Raw genomic sequence first — 18,297 nt, forward strand, 5'->3', positions numbered from 1 at the left:
GAAAGAGCGCTTATATTTGCGATAAAATATCTAAACAACCAGCGTCTTATAAAATAAAGCTTCATTTCATATTGCATGCTATCCTGTTTTTTATTGTTTGGATGCTACGAACTTTCAGAGAGTCAATTTCATTTCTATCTAAACAGCCACTGCTTGTCATCCTTCTTGATGTCAATAACAGAAAGAGGAACTTCCAATGCCGCGATAAAAAGCATGGCTACACAAAAGATCATAGCAAGAGAATCATATCATATACTTTCCTTGTGTTCTACAATCCTAATGGACGGTGTGAAAATAATATATAGCATCAAAATTCAGTTCCCCCTTACATGATTCATAAGTTCAGTGTAATGATATTCTTGATTAGAATCTGCTGTTCGCTCTCTCAAGTATCATACAGGGCTTGGAAGATTCAAATACCTTATTAGTTATGGGATCTTTCTGTCTTATTTTTCTTGTCCTTGCTGGTTTGTGGGCTGGCAAGAAATAAAAGTATAATCAGAGGGAATAACAAAAATGTCTTGAAGTTTACTATTAGGATCGGCAGAAGATGAACTAGGGTGCCCCTTTATCCATTGAAACCAAGAAGAAGATGAGGATTGTTCTGCTGGGTCCTCTAGATCTTCAGAAGTTGGACTTGAAGGGGCTGATGAGAACTCTTCCAACGGCGGTAATTCTTCAAACTTTGGGAAGGAAATAAATACTCTAACAGTAGGAATCACAGGGATTGATACCTGACAAAGGTAGTCAAATGGTCACACATTCATCCAAAACGAAAATAAGAAACAAGGTTGAACAAAGACAATTGAACCAGCGAACATAATCAAGAGTGAAAACAACAAGAAAGAAAATATCAATGTCTCTAATCACGTGGGAGAATTTCCTTTAATTGGGTTGGATAACATTTGAATTTGACTCGGTAATACTGAATATCACATATTGTATAAAACAAAAATACCAAAGGCTCATATCCAAAGGTCCAATGCAGATAATAGATGGACAATTTCATCAAATCGTTTTGCTTAATACACAAGATTTTACACTTGCATGGATGGAGTTGGAGGAACAGCATTTCAATAAGCCTTTACAGAGAGTATATAATAAATTACAGACACAAGCAGACACATTAAAAAAACATAAATGTTTTGTGCGCGCGCATGCGCATGTGTTGGATGGGTCATAAGAAATTCAATCACTTAAAACAAAAATTTCACAAGTTGACATTCTTGACAAGCAAATGATCAATAACTACCATATAACAGGTCATTCTTAATCTTTTTTACATTTGAAACATATGAACAAGTAAGTAATGTTCAGTAGATGCCATTTAGACGCAACAAGCTTTAAGCGATAAACTTCAAGTTGAATTTGAGCATCAAAGCCATAACTCACTTTTCAGGTCTTCCTGTGCTTTTCTTTGAAAACAGAAATCCACCCTTTACAGAAACGGTCTCTCTTTCAAGGCAAAACAAGCATGACATCTAGCTATAATTAAGCAAATTATGGACATTAATTTTCTCTATTATGAAGAGAAAAACAATCAACCCTAGTTCGTTATGGTAGCGCATCAAGGAATACAAGATGGAAACAAATTAATCAGTGACCTCATTCTTATTAAAATTCCAATTTCTGATGAAGTAATATGAAAATACTAAGATTTTCTGTGAGCCGAAGATACACAGGGCACAGACCTTGACTGGAAAGGTATCCTTTGGTAGTTTTGTTGTAAGAATCTCTCTTAAACGGCGAATTGCTTTAACTTTGTCTGCAAGAATGTCAAGCAATGGCAACAATTCTTCAACCTTCAGAGGAAAGTCTGGTGAAAACCACAAACTAGGCCTCATTCCTAGCTTAAACCCACTCTCACTACTTCCTTCCTTGTCAAAACTGCTGCTATCAGAATCCTCAGAAGGTGCTTTTATGTGTCTTCCTTTCTTATTCTCCTTTCCTTTCCGTCCTCGTTCCTTCTTTTCTTTCTTTTCTGTTTTTCTCTCATCAGACTCATCCTCAGTATTCAATTGCAATGAATCCATGTCTTGTTTAAGTGCATGTTCCAGTTGCTTTCTTTCTTCCTCAGTCAAATTTTCATTAATATAATTACTCAATTTTGGTTTTCACTGGCAGACGACTTATCATTCGTTTTACCTCCAGGGGCCTTTTTGGATTGGATGCTTACATGCACATTGCGCATATCGTACACCTTAGTTTTCCATGGCCCCACCATTTCCTTTCTCTTCTTTTTTCTCCATGTCAATTGGGGAGCAAGAAATGCTTCAGTCGTATCAATCCTGATCTTTGGTTTTGATTCTCGTTCCTGAGACTTTCTATTGTAAATTTGTTGTATCGCCTGATCGGATGGTGTAGCACCGGGGACTACATCGCTCAAATATACCTTCTTATGCTTGTGTGCTATGATACAGAATGGTAGTCCAGGCAGTTTCTTCCCATCTTCTGAGCCATCACCAAGGAAAAGAGCGCTTTGATCTGCCCTCTTTATTTTTAAACCGTCGAAACCAGCCAAAGTCATATCTGCTCTCATATTAGCACCTCTTTTCCAGATTTTGAAAGTGTCAGAAGGGGCAATTTTTGAGATGAAAGGAATTACGGAACTCTCAAAATGAAACGTAATCTCCATGTAGAAATCTCTCATCCTTCTCATGGTTGCCATATAGCGAGGCAATCTTCTATAGAATTTTTCATCAAAATGATAATACGAAAACCGAATCATAAGCAGACCAATTTCCTCTTGTTTATTGATGATTGCTTCTGTAAGAGCGCTCCATCCTTGTTTGTTCTTCAAGTTTTTATTTGCCCCAGCAACCAGAAGCATTTCGGCGGCCTTCTTATCGCCAAGCTTTGCGGCCAAATGAAGTGGAGTGTCCCGATTTGGAACATCACGGCAATCAACTATAGCAGAGATAGCCTCAGCCTTCTTTTCCTCAGCTATTGACTCCGTCTCAGTCTCGATCACATATGCGTTCCTACGCTGTGGGAGACCCGCCAATATCTCTTTAAGCCCAGAATAATCCTTCAACAATAGTGCCTTGTGCACAGGACTATGAGCATATTTCGAAACATCAATGTCCGCCATTTTACAAGACTAGAAGAATCCAACATTCATCAATCAATAATCATAAGAGCAAATGAATCCGATCATCACAATCTAAATCTTGCTAAGTATCGTCAAATCAGAGGAAAGCAACAAATCGAGCAAACCCCATTAGCAATCATGCTTTAGAGATCGTAAATAACGTAAATTATGAATGACATTGACTCATTTCAATCACAACCAACCTGCAAACTAGACAGAGAGGAAAACATTCCGGTTGAGCTCTAAATATTAAAGCAATGAAAGAGCGCTTCTTTACCTATTAAGTTTCTGCTTCCTTTGTGACCTTCCTATGTTCTAAGATTGTAGATAAACTTTGAAACTCAACGCTTTTATGAAACCGACCTCTGCCTTGTCAGAAAGTAGGAAATAGAAAATACAACCTTCTGAACGCAGGTTAAAAAAACCCAAGAACGTGCATGCGGTATGTTTAATAGTTGCTTAAAGCACAATTCAGTGATGGGGAAAAGAATGGAGAAAGTGTTGTAAGGCGGGATTTGATGACGAAACTAGCAAAAATTAGAATTGTTCCGGAGAATATTCGTGGAGTGGCAAAGAGAAATCCGCAAATTTTCCCCTCAAATTAAGCCACAAAAATTAAGGCACTACTTTCCAGGAAAATTTTCCAATTTTGTTCCGCCTTGCCGGAAAGGAAAAGAGATGGAATTCTAATGTGAGTGACAAATCCTTCTCATCTGGCAGCGCAAATGAGGCTTATGCTATGGGCTCATGGCGCGCACCTATCATCCGCTTCATCTTTATTGGAAGTCCATTTTCAACCACCCAATTCCTATGATCAAGCTTGATTTAAATAGCTGGTAAAAAAAAAAAAGTTGATTGAAATAAACCAAAGAGTAAAACTAGGGACGGATTCTATTTGTGACCCGTAATCCTTCATTGTAATCAAATTTAATTTTAGTTTTGAAACAGGTTTCTCTTGGTGCAATTTGTTAAAATTTTTATATTTCATGATGATAATGACTATACTGATGAATGATGATTCTTAATGGGAAAACTTAACTCTTAGCCTTCTTTTAAAATACTCCTCTAGTCCTTAATATAGAACTTAATTGTTAAATTAATTTTGGTCTTAAATATAAGACCTATTTCTTATATTTATCATTTTTTTTTAAAAATTACTCATGTGGATACTCCCTCAAATATAATCAAATAAGTGGGGGATGGAGGATATTAAGAAAAATGATTATAGTGTTTTAAGAAAAACATATCATATTTTTTATAATTAACTAACTTACTTAACTTTCTTAATCTAATCAAATTAGTTAAATAGGCCTTATATTAAGGACCGGAGTAATATACTTATATCCGATTATATACATATAGGCTTCTATATCAATTGAAATTAAAAGTATTATTGAAAACTAAATAAATAATATGTTATTTTTATTCACCCCTTGAATTTGACTCAGATAATAAGACAACCTAGTATACCCCAAAAAAAAGAAAAGACAACGTGAGATATAAATAAGACTACTTTCAAACTCATTTATTTATAAGAAATAAATTTTATAATTATAATGTATTTTTTTATAAATAGGACAAAAAGTTATAATTAGCTTAAGTCCTCTTAATATAATACTACCTCCAATTCTAAATATAAGAGTTAGTTGACTAATTTGAGTAGATTAAAGCAATAAATTAAGTTATTTATTTGTAATAAATAGGTTTTTTTTTTAAATTATTCTTACTAATCAAGTTTATTGGTTAAAACTAACATTATTAGAAGGATTATTTTGAAAAAAAAAAGATAAATATGAGAGACAAAGTGGATTAAGGTTTTATATTTGGAACCAAAATAAAAATCAAATGAGATCTTATATGAAGGACAGGATATAGTCATAGAATATTGAGTTAAAAGTCAACTATGGGATAGCTTTACATAGCGTTTTAAGATTAGTGATAATGATCAGCTAATTTGAATGGTTTGATGAATGTATTGTGGTTTGCCATTTAGAAAATTCGAAAGAACTCGCTTCCATAAATGCGTGTATAGATTGATGCAAAGCCCGTGCGATAATTAAAATTTTTTTAAAAAAATAGTAAAATATTTAAATATCTTATATTCTGTGATTAAAATGAAATTATTCCAATTAACATTCTCGTGTAACCGACGCGGACTCCAGACTGAAGTCCTAGCTGGGCCATTTTACTTTTCATTTTGCAATGTAGCTGTATGGTGTTGGTTTCCCTGATTATTTCTCTAAGAAGCTTGAACTAAATAAATGCTAGTTCCTGTATTTAATATCATTTAAATTTTATTTTAGTAAAAAATATAAAATCTCAATTCACTTTATTTTTCATATTTATTTATTTTTTTTAAATAATTCTTGTCATAATGATAGTTCTAACCAATAATACACTTAATTAGTAAAGATATTTTAGAAAAGACAATATCTATATATTATAAATAACTAACTGAACTAGTTTCCTTAATCTACTCAAATTAGTCAATTAGCTCTTATATTGATAACCAAAAAGTAGTATAATAAATACTTGTATTGAATCATAAACATATAAAATAGGAAAAATTGGTAAAAAAAAATCCCTGTTTAAGAGTTTAATTGGCCAGAAGGACCTGAAATTGTGCAAGTGCAAATTATAGATGAGATGTTACACTTACGGATCATACTTATAATTGCACAATTTCATGTCCTTTTGGCCAATTAAATTTTCAAACAGGGATTTTTTTTACCAATTTTTCCTATAAAATATAAGAATTTTAATAAGTCGTAATATTTATAATACTTTTTACTCATACTTCCATGAAACCCCACTAGTTGCAACTGCACTGCATCGATCACGTGTACTTTTTTTGGGGGGGGGGGGAATCATAATAAAACAGCAATGCAGACAAATCTACCATAATCAGGTCAATTTGCTTAACAATTGATTGAATGAACACGAACAAACCATGTGTATTTGAAATTCCATAATCTCATTCTTGTCGGGTTTGGTACAATAAAAATTGCATTTCAGAGTTTAGACCTACCACACAGAAGCAAAATCCATAACATCCGTCTATGCGTGTGGGTATTTAGTGCGCGTGCAAATGTGTCGCTAACTTGTAAAACTGCACAATGAATAAAAAGTTATGGCTACTTGCAAGCACAAGGTTTCGGGTTTGAATATGCTCAGACTTGACCTGACAATACTAGCTACCATCCTCTGTGTTTGTGTAAAAGTAAAACCATACTAAAACTAGACAGATTATTTTCTGCAACTAATTCCTGCTTCTTACATAACCAAAACTTATGACTCACCGCGATCATATACAGCACTTGGAAGCTGGAGCCTGCTCAACGATTCAACAACCTCAATAATTATGACTTTTCGGTCTTTTTACTTTTTTCCGCATCTAGAGTAGTCCAGGTATAATCGGAGGGAATAGCAAAAAGGTCTTGAATTTCACCATTGGAATCGGCGGACGAACTAGGGTTGGCCTTTACCCACTGAAACCAAGAAGAAGATTGGGGTTGTTCTTCAGGGTTTTCATCGTCTGCGGAAGTTGGACTTGTAGGGGCCGATGAGAACTCTTCCAGTGGCGGTAATTCCTCAAACTTCGTAAAGGAAACCAATACTCTAACAGTAGGAATCACAGGGATTGCAACCTGAATGCCGAAGGCAATGAAATAGATTTATAGTCATGCATTCATCGAAAACAAAGGTGAAAACAAAGTTGAGCAAAGATAATGGAACCATGATTAATAACGACAAGAAACAAAGCGTCAGTGGCTGCTTTTTTTTCTTATATGGTACATGTTAGTGCAGATGAGCACTCTTATTCGAGCCATGCAACCAGTTACATGATATCTATACAACCAGCGTTCTTTGTTCTTCAAGTTGTCAGTGTTTCCTAGAGTTTTAACAGCGTGCATATCTTACATGACCCATTATTATTCATTCATATTTCCTGATCATTCACTCTTTAACAGCGGAACGAATAAGCAAAAGCAAAACTAAGGTATAACGAGGCCCTCTCAGCTTTCCTATACTATAATATACTAGTAAAGAGAAAGAAAAAATTACTTCATACCATACTTCTCCCAGAAACCATGAAATAAACTAGATTTGAGGATGTCATAATAATTTCTTTTGGACCATAAAGAGAAGCAAAGACTATATAAGCACTAATTGATTATTTTGCCCACACTAGCTACCCGGTGAGTTCATTAGCGCTATGCTTTATTTTGCACCACAAGAGAAGTAAAATCCATATCTTTAAAGGTGGGTGGGAGTATACAACTTACATGCTCTCTAGTCCATCAAAGCCGCCAAAATTAGAAATCCTTTTCTGCTAAATTATATTTGCCCACACTAGCTACCCATTGTTGTGAATTGGTAAAGGGTGATTTGAACGGATAAGATAGTTAAGACCTTAAAGGAACTATATAAGCACTAATTGATTCTGACTTAATGTGCATCAAACTCACAGCGCACATTTGAGGACTTGCCCGTGCCATTTTTCAATTAAGAACAAGAACCTTTCTTTTTCAGAGGCATGTCCCCTTTCAAAGAAGTGGAAAAGAATGATCTCTTCCCATAATCCGACCATAACAAACTATGAATAATATATTTTCTTAACAGGAAATAATACTAGATTTGCAGCTAGAATCTTAAACCAAAGATAAGATAAAAAAGCGAACATCACCTTCACAGGAAAGGTATCCTTTGGAAATTTTGTCGTGAGAAGTTCTCTTAACCGACGAACTGCTTTAACTTTATCTGCAAGAATGTTCAGCAATGGCAACAGCTCTTCAACTTTTAGTGGAAAATTTGGCGAAAGCCAAAGGCTAGGTCTCATTCCGCGTTTATACTCACTCTCGCTACTTCCTTCCTTGTCAAAACTGCTGCTACCAGAATCCATTGAAGGTGCTTTGATATGTTTTCCCTTCTTGGTCCCCTTTTCTTTCCGGCCATGTCCTTTTTTCTCTTTCTTTTCTTCTTCTTTTTGATTAAGCCTATCTTCATTATTTGATTCCAATGAATCCACATTTTGGGCAAGTGCAGATTCCAGTTGCTTTCTTTCTTCCTCTGTCAACATATCTTGAATATCCTTACTCTCATTTTTATTTCTAATGCTAGAGGCCTTATCATCTTTCTTAGCTCTCGGGCCCTTTACAGATTTGACGCTTAGATTCACATTGTGCATATCATACACCTTAGCTTTCCATGGTCCCACAATTTCCTTTCTCTCTTTTCGTCTCCATGTCAATTGGGGAACCAGAAATGCTTGACTCATGTCAATTCCCACATTTACTATCGAATCCTCAGATTTTTTCTTAAATTTTTTCCTTACCTGTCTACCAGTTGGTTTAGTCGCAGGAGATGAAAACGTAAGGATTTTCTTATCCTTGTGTGACATGAAACAGAGTGACCCAGGCGGCATCTTCCGATCTTCTAAACCATCACCAAAGAAAATCATGCTCTGATCTGACCTCTTAATTTTTAAACCGTCAAAACCAGCCAAAGTCATGTCTGCCCTCATATTACCACCTCTTTTCCAAATTTTGTAGGTATCTGAAGGGGCAATCCTTGAGATGAAAGGAATTACAGAACTCTCAAAATGAAACGTAATCTCCATGTAGAAATCTCTCATCCTTTGCATGGCTGCTATATAGCGAGGCACCCTCCTATGCCATTTTTCATCTAAATGATTCCAAGAATGCCGAACCATAAGCAAGCCAACTTTCTCTTGGTTATTGAGGATAGCTTCTGAAAGAGCACTCCACCCTTGTTTGTTCTTCAAATTTTTTTCTGCCCCAGCAACAAGGAGCATTTCAGTGGCTACTTCATCGCCAAGTTTAGCAGCCAAATGAAGAGGAGTATCGCGATTCGGAACATCACGGTAATCAACCACGGCAGAGATAGCCTCAGCCTTCTCTTCCTCAGCTATTGACTCTGCCTCAGTGTGAATGTCATATGGGTTTCCAAGTCGTGGGAGACGTGCTAGTATCTCTTTGAGACCAGCATAGTCCTTCAGCACTACGGCCTTGTGCACAGGACTATAAGCATACTTTGAAACATCAATTTCGGCCATTCATCAAATGCGGAAGACTCCTCACCGAAAAAAGAAGATGCAGAAGACTCCAACCCACACTAATTAACAGTCACAAGGGCAAATGATTCAATCATCAAACTCGAGAGGCTACGTACGGTCAAATCAGAGAAATCAACAAACGAAACTAATCCGTTGGCCATTGTCTTCTCAATAATGCAAATCATGTGAATATAAATGGAATTAGCTCATTTGAAATCACAATCAAATAGATGGAGCTGCAAATATAAATTTAGAAACAGAAAGAAAAGAGTTCTGGCTTTAACTCTAGTCAACGAACGAGGTAAGCTGTAAAAATAGTCACGTTTCTCTATTTATTCTTTTTTCTTGGTGAAGGTTTGTTTATTGATTCTGTTTGTGCTTCCACTGTGTCTGCGAACGCCTCCCCACAAAAGAAAAACCCAAAAACAAAAAAGGGAGTCCAATATTGCAATTAAACTGGGCTGCTCAACGCCTTTATTAACCCTTCTTATGAACCCCAAGGTAGGAAGCGAAAAATGGCAAAAGAAGGTTAAAAAACAGAGCGCTCTGAGCACGGATCAAACAAACCCAAGAACCTCCAGGCGGTCTGGTTAATTGCTGCAAGAAACACGATTCGGTAATGGGAATATGTGGGGAGGCAGGATTTGATTATTGAAATAGCAAAAACTATGATAAAAATAATACAAAAAAAATAGAAATGATTATCACAGACCAATAATACGAGTTTCTCAGAGATGCCAAGAGAAATCACCGGTACGTTCAAATTAAGCCATAGAAATTAAGGCTTGAATTCTTAAGGAAAATTTTCTTATCTGTCTATCTTGCGGGAGGAGAAGACAGGGAGCGCCAACGTAAGTTGCAATGTCTTTAATCCATTTGTTAGTTGGATTCCTGTAAATAGGGTTTATATTATGGCGCGTAAAATGTGCGCGCAGCATCCAACTGAAGGCCAATTCTTTTTTCGGTCGAAGAACTGAAGATCAATTCTCCTCCAGCACATTTCTCTAGTCAAAGCTCAGTTTGGCGAGAGGGATGCACAGATTTCTCTGGGGATGACCATTGGCAAAGTTGATGTGGTTAGATATACAATTTTTTACTAAAAGAATACTCCTGCGTTACTTAATATAGGACCTAATTGTTGAATTAATTTTGATTCTAAATATAAGACATTTTTCTCATATTTATAAATTTTTCCTAAATTATCGCTATGAATACTCCCTCAACCATAATCAAGTAGAATATGGGGAGGGGGTATTAAGAAAGATAATTATGGTGTTTTAGGAAAAATGTGTCACATTTATTATAATTAACTAACTTACTTAACTTCTTTAATCTAATCAAATTAGTTAAATGGATCTTATATTAAGGATCGAAAGAGTATAAAATTTTTAACAAATGATAATAAGACTCACAGACTCACTTCAAAATTTAAATACATGCATAAAAAAAAATAAATAGTTATATATAATATCCTTCTTCATGTTCATAATACAACTAATTTTAATCAATTCATCAATATCAAAAAAATGGTAGTTAATTCTGTGTTTCAAACTGAAAATTTTTTTTCTAACTTTAATTATATTAAATGAGGTTGTAAAGAAAAGAGAAAAATACAATGAGTTAAAATTTAAACATTAATTACAGGGATAAAATTGATAAATATGCATTTGTTACTCTTTAAGTAACTTATATTTTGGAGTGGACTAAGCTATTTATCTAGAAACAACTTATATTGTAGATTGGATGGAGTACATAGACATTGTAAAGTGAATAATTTTTTATTTTTATCAAACCTCTGAATTTAAAAAAAAAATTACTCCTCCTGTTTTTAATATAAGACCTAATTGTTGAGTTGATTTTGGTTCCAAATATAAGATTTATTTCTTATATTTATTTTTTTTTCCTAAATTATCCCTATAAATAATCCCTCAACCATAATCAAGTAGAAGGGGAGAAAGGATATAAGAAAGATAATTATGGTGTTTTAGGAAAAACATGTCATATTTTTTATAATTAACTAACTTACCTAATTTCTTTAATCTAATCAAATTAGTTAAATAGGCCTTATATTAAGGGCCGATCAGTTTTTTTTTCTTCCAGAAATCTATAACGAGTAATTTTTTTTATAAATTAATTAATAATTAAGACTCATGCATAAGATTTATCCGTACAGATTTGGACGGAAACCATAACACTTCCCACTTGTTTCGGCTCTGCATAGTCTAACCAACCCCTTTATCCACACATCACGAGCATCCAGACGAGTTGCGCACTAAGGTCAAATTAGGGAGACAACGGTTAATTTCAAACGAAGTAGTACCATAGATTTTAGTATCTAGGTTAGGCAAAGTATTCCGATACAAAGAGCCCAGAGCCGACTTTCAGTTTATTTACATAAAAATATTAAAGGAAAAATATCAAAATAGCTTTGGGAAAAAGGGGGGGGGGGGGAACACCAAGACTATAACTACTGTGTTAATGGTTGCCACATGTATTGAAAAGAAGAGTAAACAAATCTATGGTTTGAACTTGCAATGTTCAGCAAATGAAGCAAGAATCACAATATCTTTCCCTATGCCACAACCCCACTCCCCTCCCCAAAAATACAGGGGAAAATAATCCCAAATGGTTATCCATATTACACACTTCAATTGTTTAGTTTTGGAATAAACACTTTTTGCCGTTTGGAAGCCTACCTTCCGTGGTTTAGAGGTTACTCATGAAATCATTAGCTATGATTCCTCCCTTTCTTTGATTTATTCTTCTCCTGCATCCTCTTTCTCTTCGCTTCAGCAGTAATCCAAGTATAGTCAGAGGGAATAGCAAATGGGTCTTGAATATTTTCTATCCGGCTGCTGCTTGAACTAGCCGCGGCTGATGAGCTGGGGCGATGGTAAGGAGCCTTTATCCACTGAAACCAAGATGAAGCTGAGAACTGTGTCACTGCAGGGCTCTCGCGGCCTGCAGCAGAAGGACTTGATGGGGGTGTTGCAAATTCATCTAATGGCTGTAGTTCTTCAAACTTGGTGAAAGTAACCAATACTTTGATGGTGGGAACCACAGGGATGGCGACCTGAATGTGCAAGGGTGATGAGTCAGTTGAGTTGCTATCATACATATACTGGAATGAAAAGAAAAACAAAATTCAAAAATGAAAAATGCATTACAGTTGGAGTTTACAACCCAAGTCCAACAAACATGGTTGCTTGACACCCCTTTAAAGTTACTCCCAGACAAAGGGGGAGACATTGTAGCTGTAGTTCTAGTGTGAATTGTGAAGCAGGGGGCATGGATTTACTTACTAAAGCCATGTTCTAGTCAGCTGAGTTATATGATCCAACCAAAGTTTTTCAGCTGGAAGTTTTGGTGGGTCAAAGGATTTCTCGGATGACCAGGCCTTGAGATAACAGGTTGAAATTACAAAGCTATCATTTACGCCTCTAATGAAATCCACAACAACTCAACTTCAGTTCAAGGCCAATAATTCAAATCAGCCAAACCTAATTAACAAATGAGAATACAAGTTCCCAAACACCAAACTGGATCCAGGATTGACAAGAAAAAGAGAAGATATCCTCTGCCATGGTGACTGTTAATGCCAATTTCAGGTTTCTATCCAAGACTTTGACAACTATTTTCTGACTTGTTTTCTGATCCAAGACATAGAAAAAGTATAGGACTCTCAACTCTATAATGCACTAGTAACCCCTTTAAAACTACGTCACACATTAAACCAGATACTTAATCAGACAGCTAGCCCAACATTTTATAATTTAAACCAAATAGGATTTTACTCTGCAAATCTTTGGGAGTTCACTAGTTTTTCTAAAATGAAAAAGAAAATTTTAAAACATAAAAATCAAATTAGATGAAGAAGATTGATGACAGCAGTAGTTGTTATCACTCTCTAGTATAGCAAAGTAACAGCTAGTGTTATTTGGTGCATTTGACTCAAGATAACAGAATGTTATTTGGTGCATTTGACTCAAGATAACAGAATCAATAGTTTCTTTTTCACTTTCTTTTTTCGTAATGAAAGAAGCTGTCACATGATGTAAAAGAAAGATGCACGGGGAGAGGATAAGGCACCCTACAAGTGAAAAGGTAACAGCAAAACAAAAGACTGACTCCAGAAAGTAACAAATCAGTGATGTTCTCCTATCTCTCAGCATGGAAAACAAATTCCACTAAACTGCTTCTGGGGATTAAGCTCAAATGGCTGGTAACAATTTGGGCAGCCTCCGTAGGTTTTCAGTTCAAAATAAAATCATGTTGCACCCATGAATCCATAAAAAACCAGTGCCATCATGCAAGCAGAGGTTTTTCCACATAGTAACCTCACATGTCAGAAGCAACACCTATTCTTGAACATTCTAGTCCCCAGGTTTGAACATCAACCACCATTAACTATTAACTTGTCATGGCCGAAATGCTGTGTCATTTATTTCTAACTAACAGGTTCAAACCATTTATATAACAAAACGATTAAGCAATGCTAACAAAATTGAAATTCAAGCAACATCAGAGTAGACCTGGTGATGGCTATCATTTCTAGAACAGAAGGGCAACCAAAAACTGTCATAAAAACCATATTGTTTAAGATGAGGTATAAGCAAATATTTTCCAGTAAATACCTGTCAAATTCTAGAGATTTACTATCCACAGAAGCTAATAAAAAATAATCAAATGCAGAATACTAAAGTAAATATTTTTTGCATCTCAACTTCCCTTTTTTTAATATTTTCATCATTTCTTCTATTTTTACACATAACAAGAATTTTCTCCAGTTTTGTACCCAGATTAGTAATATTTATAAACTGAAAAAGATTATGAGCACATACCTTTACTGGAAAGGTTCCCATTGGAAGTTTTGTTGTAAGAAGTTCTCTTAAACGTCGAATTGCTTTAACTTTGTTTGCAACAATGTCAAGTAATGGCAACAGTTCTTCAGTTTTAAGGGGAAAGTTTAGGGAAAGCCAAAGAATAGGCCTCAATCCTTTCTTATACTCATTTTCACGACTTCCGTGACTCTTGCTATCAGAATTTGCAGAAGGAGCTCTGGCATCTTTCTTCCTCCGTTGCTCATCACCCCTTACAGCTATCTCAACAGAATGTCTGCCTGGCTTAATCTGATTCCTTGAAGGAGAATCTCCCAATAGATCACTCACCTTCTCATCTATACAGAGGGAACTTCTTGGCGGAGCAATCTTTTTTTGTGCATCATGTTTAGAATCCTTCTTTCTCCACCCACCAAACCATCCTTTCTTGTCCTGTTTATTTTCTCCATTTTTGCCTCCAAGTCAACTGAGGCAAAAGAACTGCCTGGGTAACATCAATCCCAGGCCTAAATATATTAGTTTGAGACATTGCAGCCACTTCTTGCTTAACTTCCTCATCGGTTGCTGGAAATCCAGCATCATCTAGAGCATTCATCACTTCCTTATCCTTGTGTGAGATCATGCAGAGCGACCCAGGTGGGACTTTCCCATCCTCTGATCCATCACCCAAAAATAAAATGCTCTGATCTGATCTCTGAATTCTAAAACCATCAAAACCAGCCAAAGTCATGTCCGCCCTTAGATTTGCTCCCCTTTTCCAAATCTTGTAAGTATCTGAAGGTGCAATCCTTGAGATGAAAGGAATCACAGAACTCTCAAAATGAAATGTTATCTCCATATAGAAGTCTCTCATCCTTCGCATGGTCCCCACTAAGCGAGGCAATCTTCTGCACCATTTTGCCCATGCCAAAGGCTGATAATGCCTGATAATCAGCCGGGCGATAACCTCTTCTCTGTTGCAAATAGCTTCCTGAAGGGCACTCCATCCCTGTTCATTTTGCAAACTCCAATCTGCCCCAGCCACCATAAGCATCTCAGTGGCTACTTCATCACCAAGTTTTACAGCCAGGTGAAGAGGAGTATCACGATTTGGCACATCACGCCGATCGATTACAGCAGAAATGGCATCAGCCTTTTCTTCCTCGGCTATTGAAGCTGCTTCAGTGCGAATGTTGGATGGGTTACCAAGTTGTGGAAGGCGCCCCAGTATTTTCTTGAGACCAGCATAATCCTTCAATATGATGGCCTTGTGCACAGGACTATGAGCATATCTTGTAACATCTATGCCGGCCATTACTCAATTGTAACAGGGACCAACCAACACTAATAATTACAAGCTTGTGCTCGTACCATCAACTGAAACTCGTTTGAACATCCAGACTGTCCAAGTGTTGAAATCTTGCAACACAAACTTGCATAATCCAAACATCAAATACTAAGAACAGGCAAATCGGAGCCTTGGATTCAACGGATGATACAGACTTATAGACCTTCCGAGTTTCAAGCCCTATCAACCACAAATAAAACAGGCCCAATTTGAATCAGAATCAAAGAGCAACACGGAACATAAGAAAAGAGAGAGGGGACACCTATAAGGAAAGTATCGTGCGTGGTCTCAGATCAAGCAATCAAAGAAGTAAAGATACTTACCTTCTTCTTCTCTACTGTTTTGCTTCTTCGATGAGTCCCGAGGAGGACAAGATTGAAACCGACGAGAATCGAGTACTCAACCACCCCAGCTTGTCCTCTCCGCAAGTAGAAAACAAAAAGGGAACAGCAAAGATCCTTGTGATCCAATCCAGATCAGACAAACATAAGAACATGCATGTGGTTGCAAGCAGCAAAATTCTATCATAAAAAATTATAAAAGGTTTTAAAAAGCAGAGAAGAAAGTAAGGGGGAATTTGTTAAAGGATGAGCAAAGGGTACAGAATGAAGGAAGGAATACAAGGGAGCAACAAAACCCCGCCATTCAAGCAAAGAAAGGAACTTGTTTATATTGTAAAGGCATAGCTGAAAAGATAACCAAAACCCAGAGACAGATAAAAAATGATTGGAAGAAAAATAATACTTTTAGTCAGTTAAGGGAATGCATGTGAGAGATAAAGAAAAGGGCAAGATGAAACTTCCCTCCCCTCAAGTTAGGGCCAGAAGAAGAAAAATAATTAGGATAGAGCAGTAAAAGAGGGACCTCTAATGGGGGCTCGAAAGCACTTTTAATTCGTCGAAGCTGATCAGTAGAAACATGCGCTTTCGAAAACACGGGGAAAGTGAAAGTCAAGGGTCAGAGAAAGAGAAAGGGAGAGAGAGAGCCAGAGGGTCCATAACAGTGGGAAGGCACCATGTGAGGCCCGATGGAGGGAACCTGCTTTCCTATTTCCTTTTCAGTTTCACAGTGTCAATCAAATTTGATTAAATTCTCGATTTGACTCAATCATTTAATTTCTTTTCTTTCCTTTATTTTTCTGAGGTAAAAGAGCAATCATCATCATTTAATTTTAAAAAGATATACATGTATGTCTGTCTATATATATCCCCCCTCTTGGGTGTTTTATTGTTGATAGGCCCCAACAGTGCCTTTTTATCGAATATGCTTCGCTATTATGTCAGTCAAGTGGTCCTTACAGAACAGAACGTGTCTCGGGTAAAATAAAGAAAGTTATCCCCACGATTATCATTACCAATTCACCGTCAACACCTGTTGTTCTTGCCAATGCCAGCAAAACAAGATAACATGCTTCTTCTATCCTTTAATATAAAAATTAATTAAATAATTTAAATAAATTTAAAAAATAGTTAAATTAGTTATTTATAATAAATAGATATTTTTTTATAAAATGTTCTTACTAATTATTTGTATTATTAAAAATATCATTATTATAAGAACTACCTTAAAATGAATAAATATGAAAGACAAAATATATTAAAATTTTATATTTAGGACTAAAATAAAATTAAATAAACTCTTATATTAAAAGACCAGAGGTAGTATTATTTTAATTATTACAAAAAAGGGGATTAAAAGGAAATTATATTTTTCATATAAATCAAAACAAATGGGCCTTTAAACCGTGAAGTAGCTGTTTCGAGTTTTGACCCAAAAAACAAAACCATGAGGGAATTATGTTAATAATTTCAAATTAAAAATTTTTTACCAAAAAAAATTTAGATCAAGTTGTTTATATTTATTATGTTAAGTTTTCTAATCACATATGACTATATCTCTTTTTTATTTTATATAAATTTATAATTAAATATTATTAAATATTAACATTTGACCAAACGAATCGGCTGATAAGTATCAAAACAAAATGCCGTATGTCCTCATGAAAGGTTAAAAAAAATAATAATAATAAGACGAAGAAGGCGCGGTCTGTGTTCTTACCATGCATAGGAGACCGAAGCAGCGGAAAAGTAATCATTGACAATTGACATATAAGAAAACTTTACGAGTTGTATTTACATCCGTCCAACTGCGTACGTCTCTTTCTATAAATAACAATTAACTTAAATTTTTGTAACAAATTTCTTATTTTATCCCTATTAATTAATTACTACCTCTGGTTCTAATTATAAGAGCCAGTTAACTAATTTGAGGAGATTAAAAAAGTAAGTTGAGTTAGTTATTTATCCTGAATAGGTGTTGTCTTTCCTAAAATATCCTTACTAATCAAGTGTATTGACTAGAAGTATAATTGTTAAAAGGGCTGCTTTGAAAAAATATATAAATATGAGAGACAAAGTGGATTGAGATTTTATATTTAGGACCAAAATAAAAGTCAAACAGGGTCTTATATTAAGAACCGGAGGTAGTATTTTAATAATTAATATATTTTTTATCTCATTTGTCAAACAATCATCTCTTTCCATCACACATTTTTTTTCATAATTCTCTTTAAAATAATAATTTTGTTATTCCTTTTCTTATACTCTCTCTCCTATAAATAAGGGTATTTTGAAAAAAAATTAATTTTTACCTATTTATTGTCTTTAACTAAGTTTTTGATCTATGTAATAGAGTTTTATGTTACTTATAAAAAGGAACAGAAGAAGTATTTATAAGTCACTACTAATATGTTTCACACTGACCAAGAAAAACTTTAAATTTATTAACTCTCATTTAAAATTTAATAAATTTATAAATTTATCTCTATTTAATATAATTACCCCTCATATAAATAAAGTCAACGTATTAATAAATGAAGGGTAAAATTATATATCTATACAAGATTTTTTTTCTCAGTATCCTATAAATAAAACAAGAAAATGTCTCTTCTTCCTACCCTATAAAT

General features: G+C 35.2%; 1 protein-coding gene and 2 pseudogenes across 3 annotated transcripts; all 3 read right to left on the reverse strand.

Annotated features, from left to right (window-relative positions):
* Positions 1 to 229: 229 nt before the first annotated feature.
* LOC114730552 (ankyrin repeat domain-containing protein 13C-like) lies at positions 230 to 3,242 on the reverse strand (annotated as a pseudogene).
* A 2,778-nt stretch (positions 3,243 to 6,020) lies between these two features.
* LOC114730553 (ankyrin repeat domain-containing protein 13C) lies at positions 6,021 to 10,153 on the reverse strand. 3 transcript variants are annotated; one of them, XM_028917641.1, is made up of 3 exons: positions 9,919 to 10,153; positions 7,779 to 9,226; positions 6,021 to 6,738 (listed from the first exon to the last, which is right to left on the reverse strand). In XM_028917641.1, the coding sequence occupies exons 2-3, from the start codon at positions 9,165 to 9,167 to the stop codon at positions 6,451 to 6,453; spliced, it is 1,677 nt and encodes a 558-aa protein (XP_028773474.1). In that variant the 5' UTR covers positions 9,168 to 9,226; positions 9,919 to 10,153; the 3' UTR covers positions 6,021 to 6,450. The 3 variants fall into 3 exon arrangements, with proteins under 3 accessions (XP_028773474.1, XP_028773473.1, XP_028773472.1); XM_028917640.1 differs by having other exon boundaries at positions 9,880 to 10,153; XM_028917639.1 differs by having other exon boundaries at positions 7,779 to 9,331; positions 9,880 to 10,153.
* Positions 10,154 to 11,635: 1,482 nt separating this feature from the next.
* Positions 11,636 to 16,154, reverse strand: LOC114730566 (ankyrin repeat domain-containing protein 13C-like; annotated as a pseudogene).
* Positions 16,155 to 18,297: the final 2,143 nt, after the last annotated feature.

This window comes from Neltuma alba, unplaced genomic scaffold (genome assembly GCF_004799145.2).
Source record: "Neltuma alba isolate B1F8T4 unplaced genomic scaffold, ASM479914v2 tig00012743_pilon, whole genome shotgun sequence".
Taxonomy (NCBI): domain Eukaryota; kingdom Viridiplantae; phylum Streptophyta; class Magnoliopsida; order Fabales; family Fabaceae; genus Neltuma; species Neltuma alba.

Coding starts and splice junctions, on each gene's coding strand:
- LOC114730553 (XM_028917641.1), bottom strand. CDS start 9,167: ATGGCCGAAATTGATGTTTCAAAGTATGCTTATAGTCCTGTGCACAAG. Junction 6,739..7,778: donor AGGATACCTTTCCTGTGAAG/GTGATGTTCGCT, acceptor TTCGGCATTCAG/GTTGCAATCCCTGTGATTCC.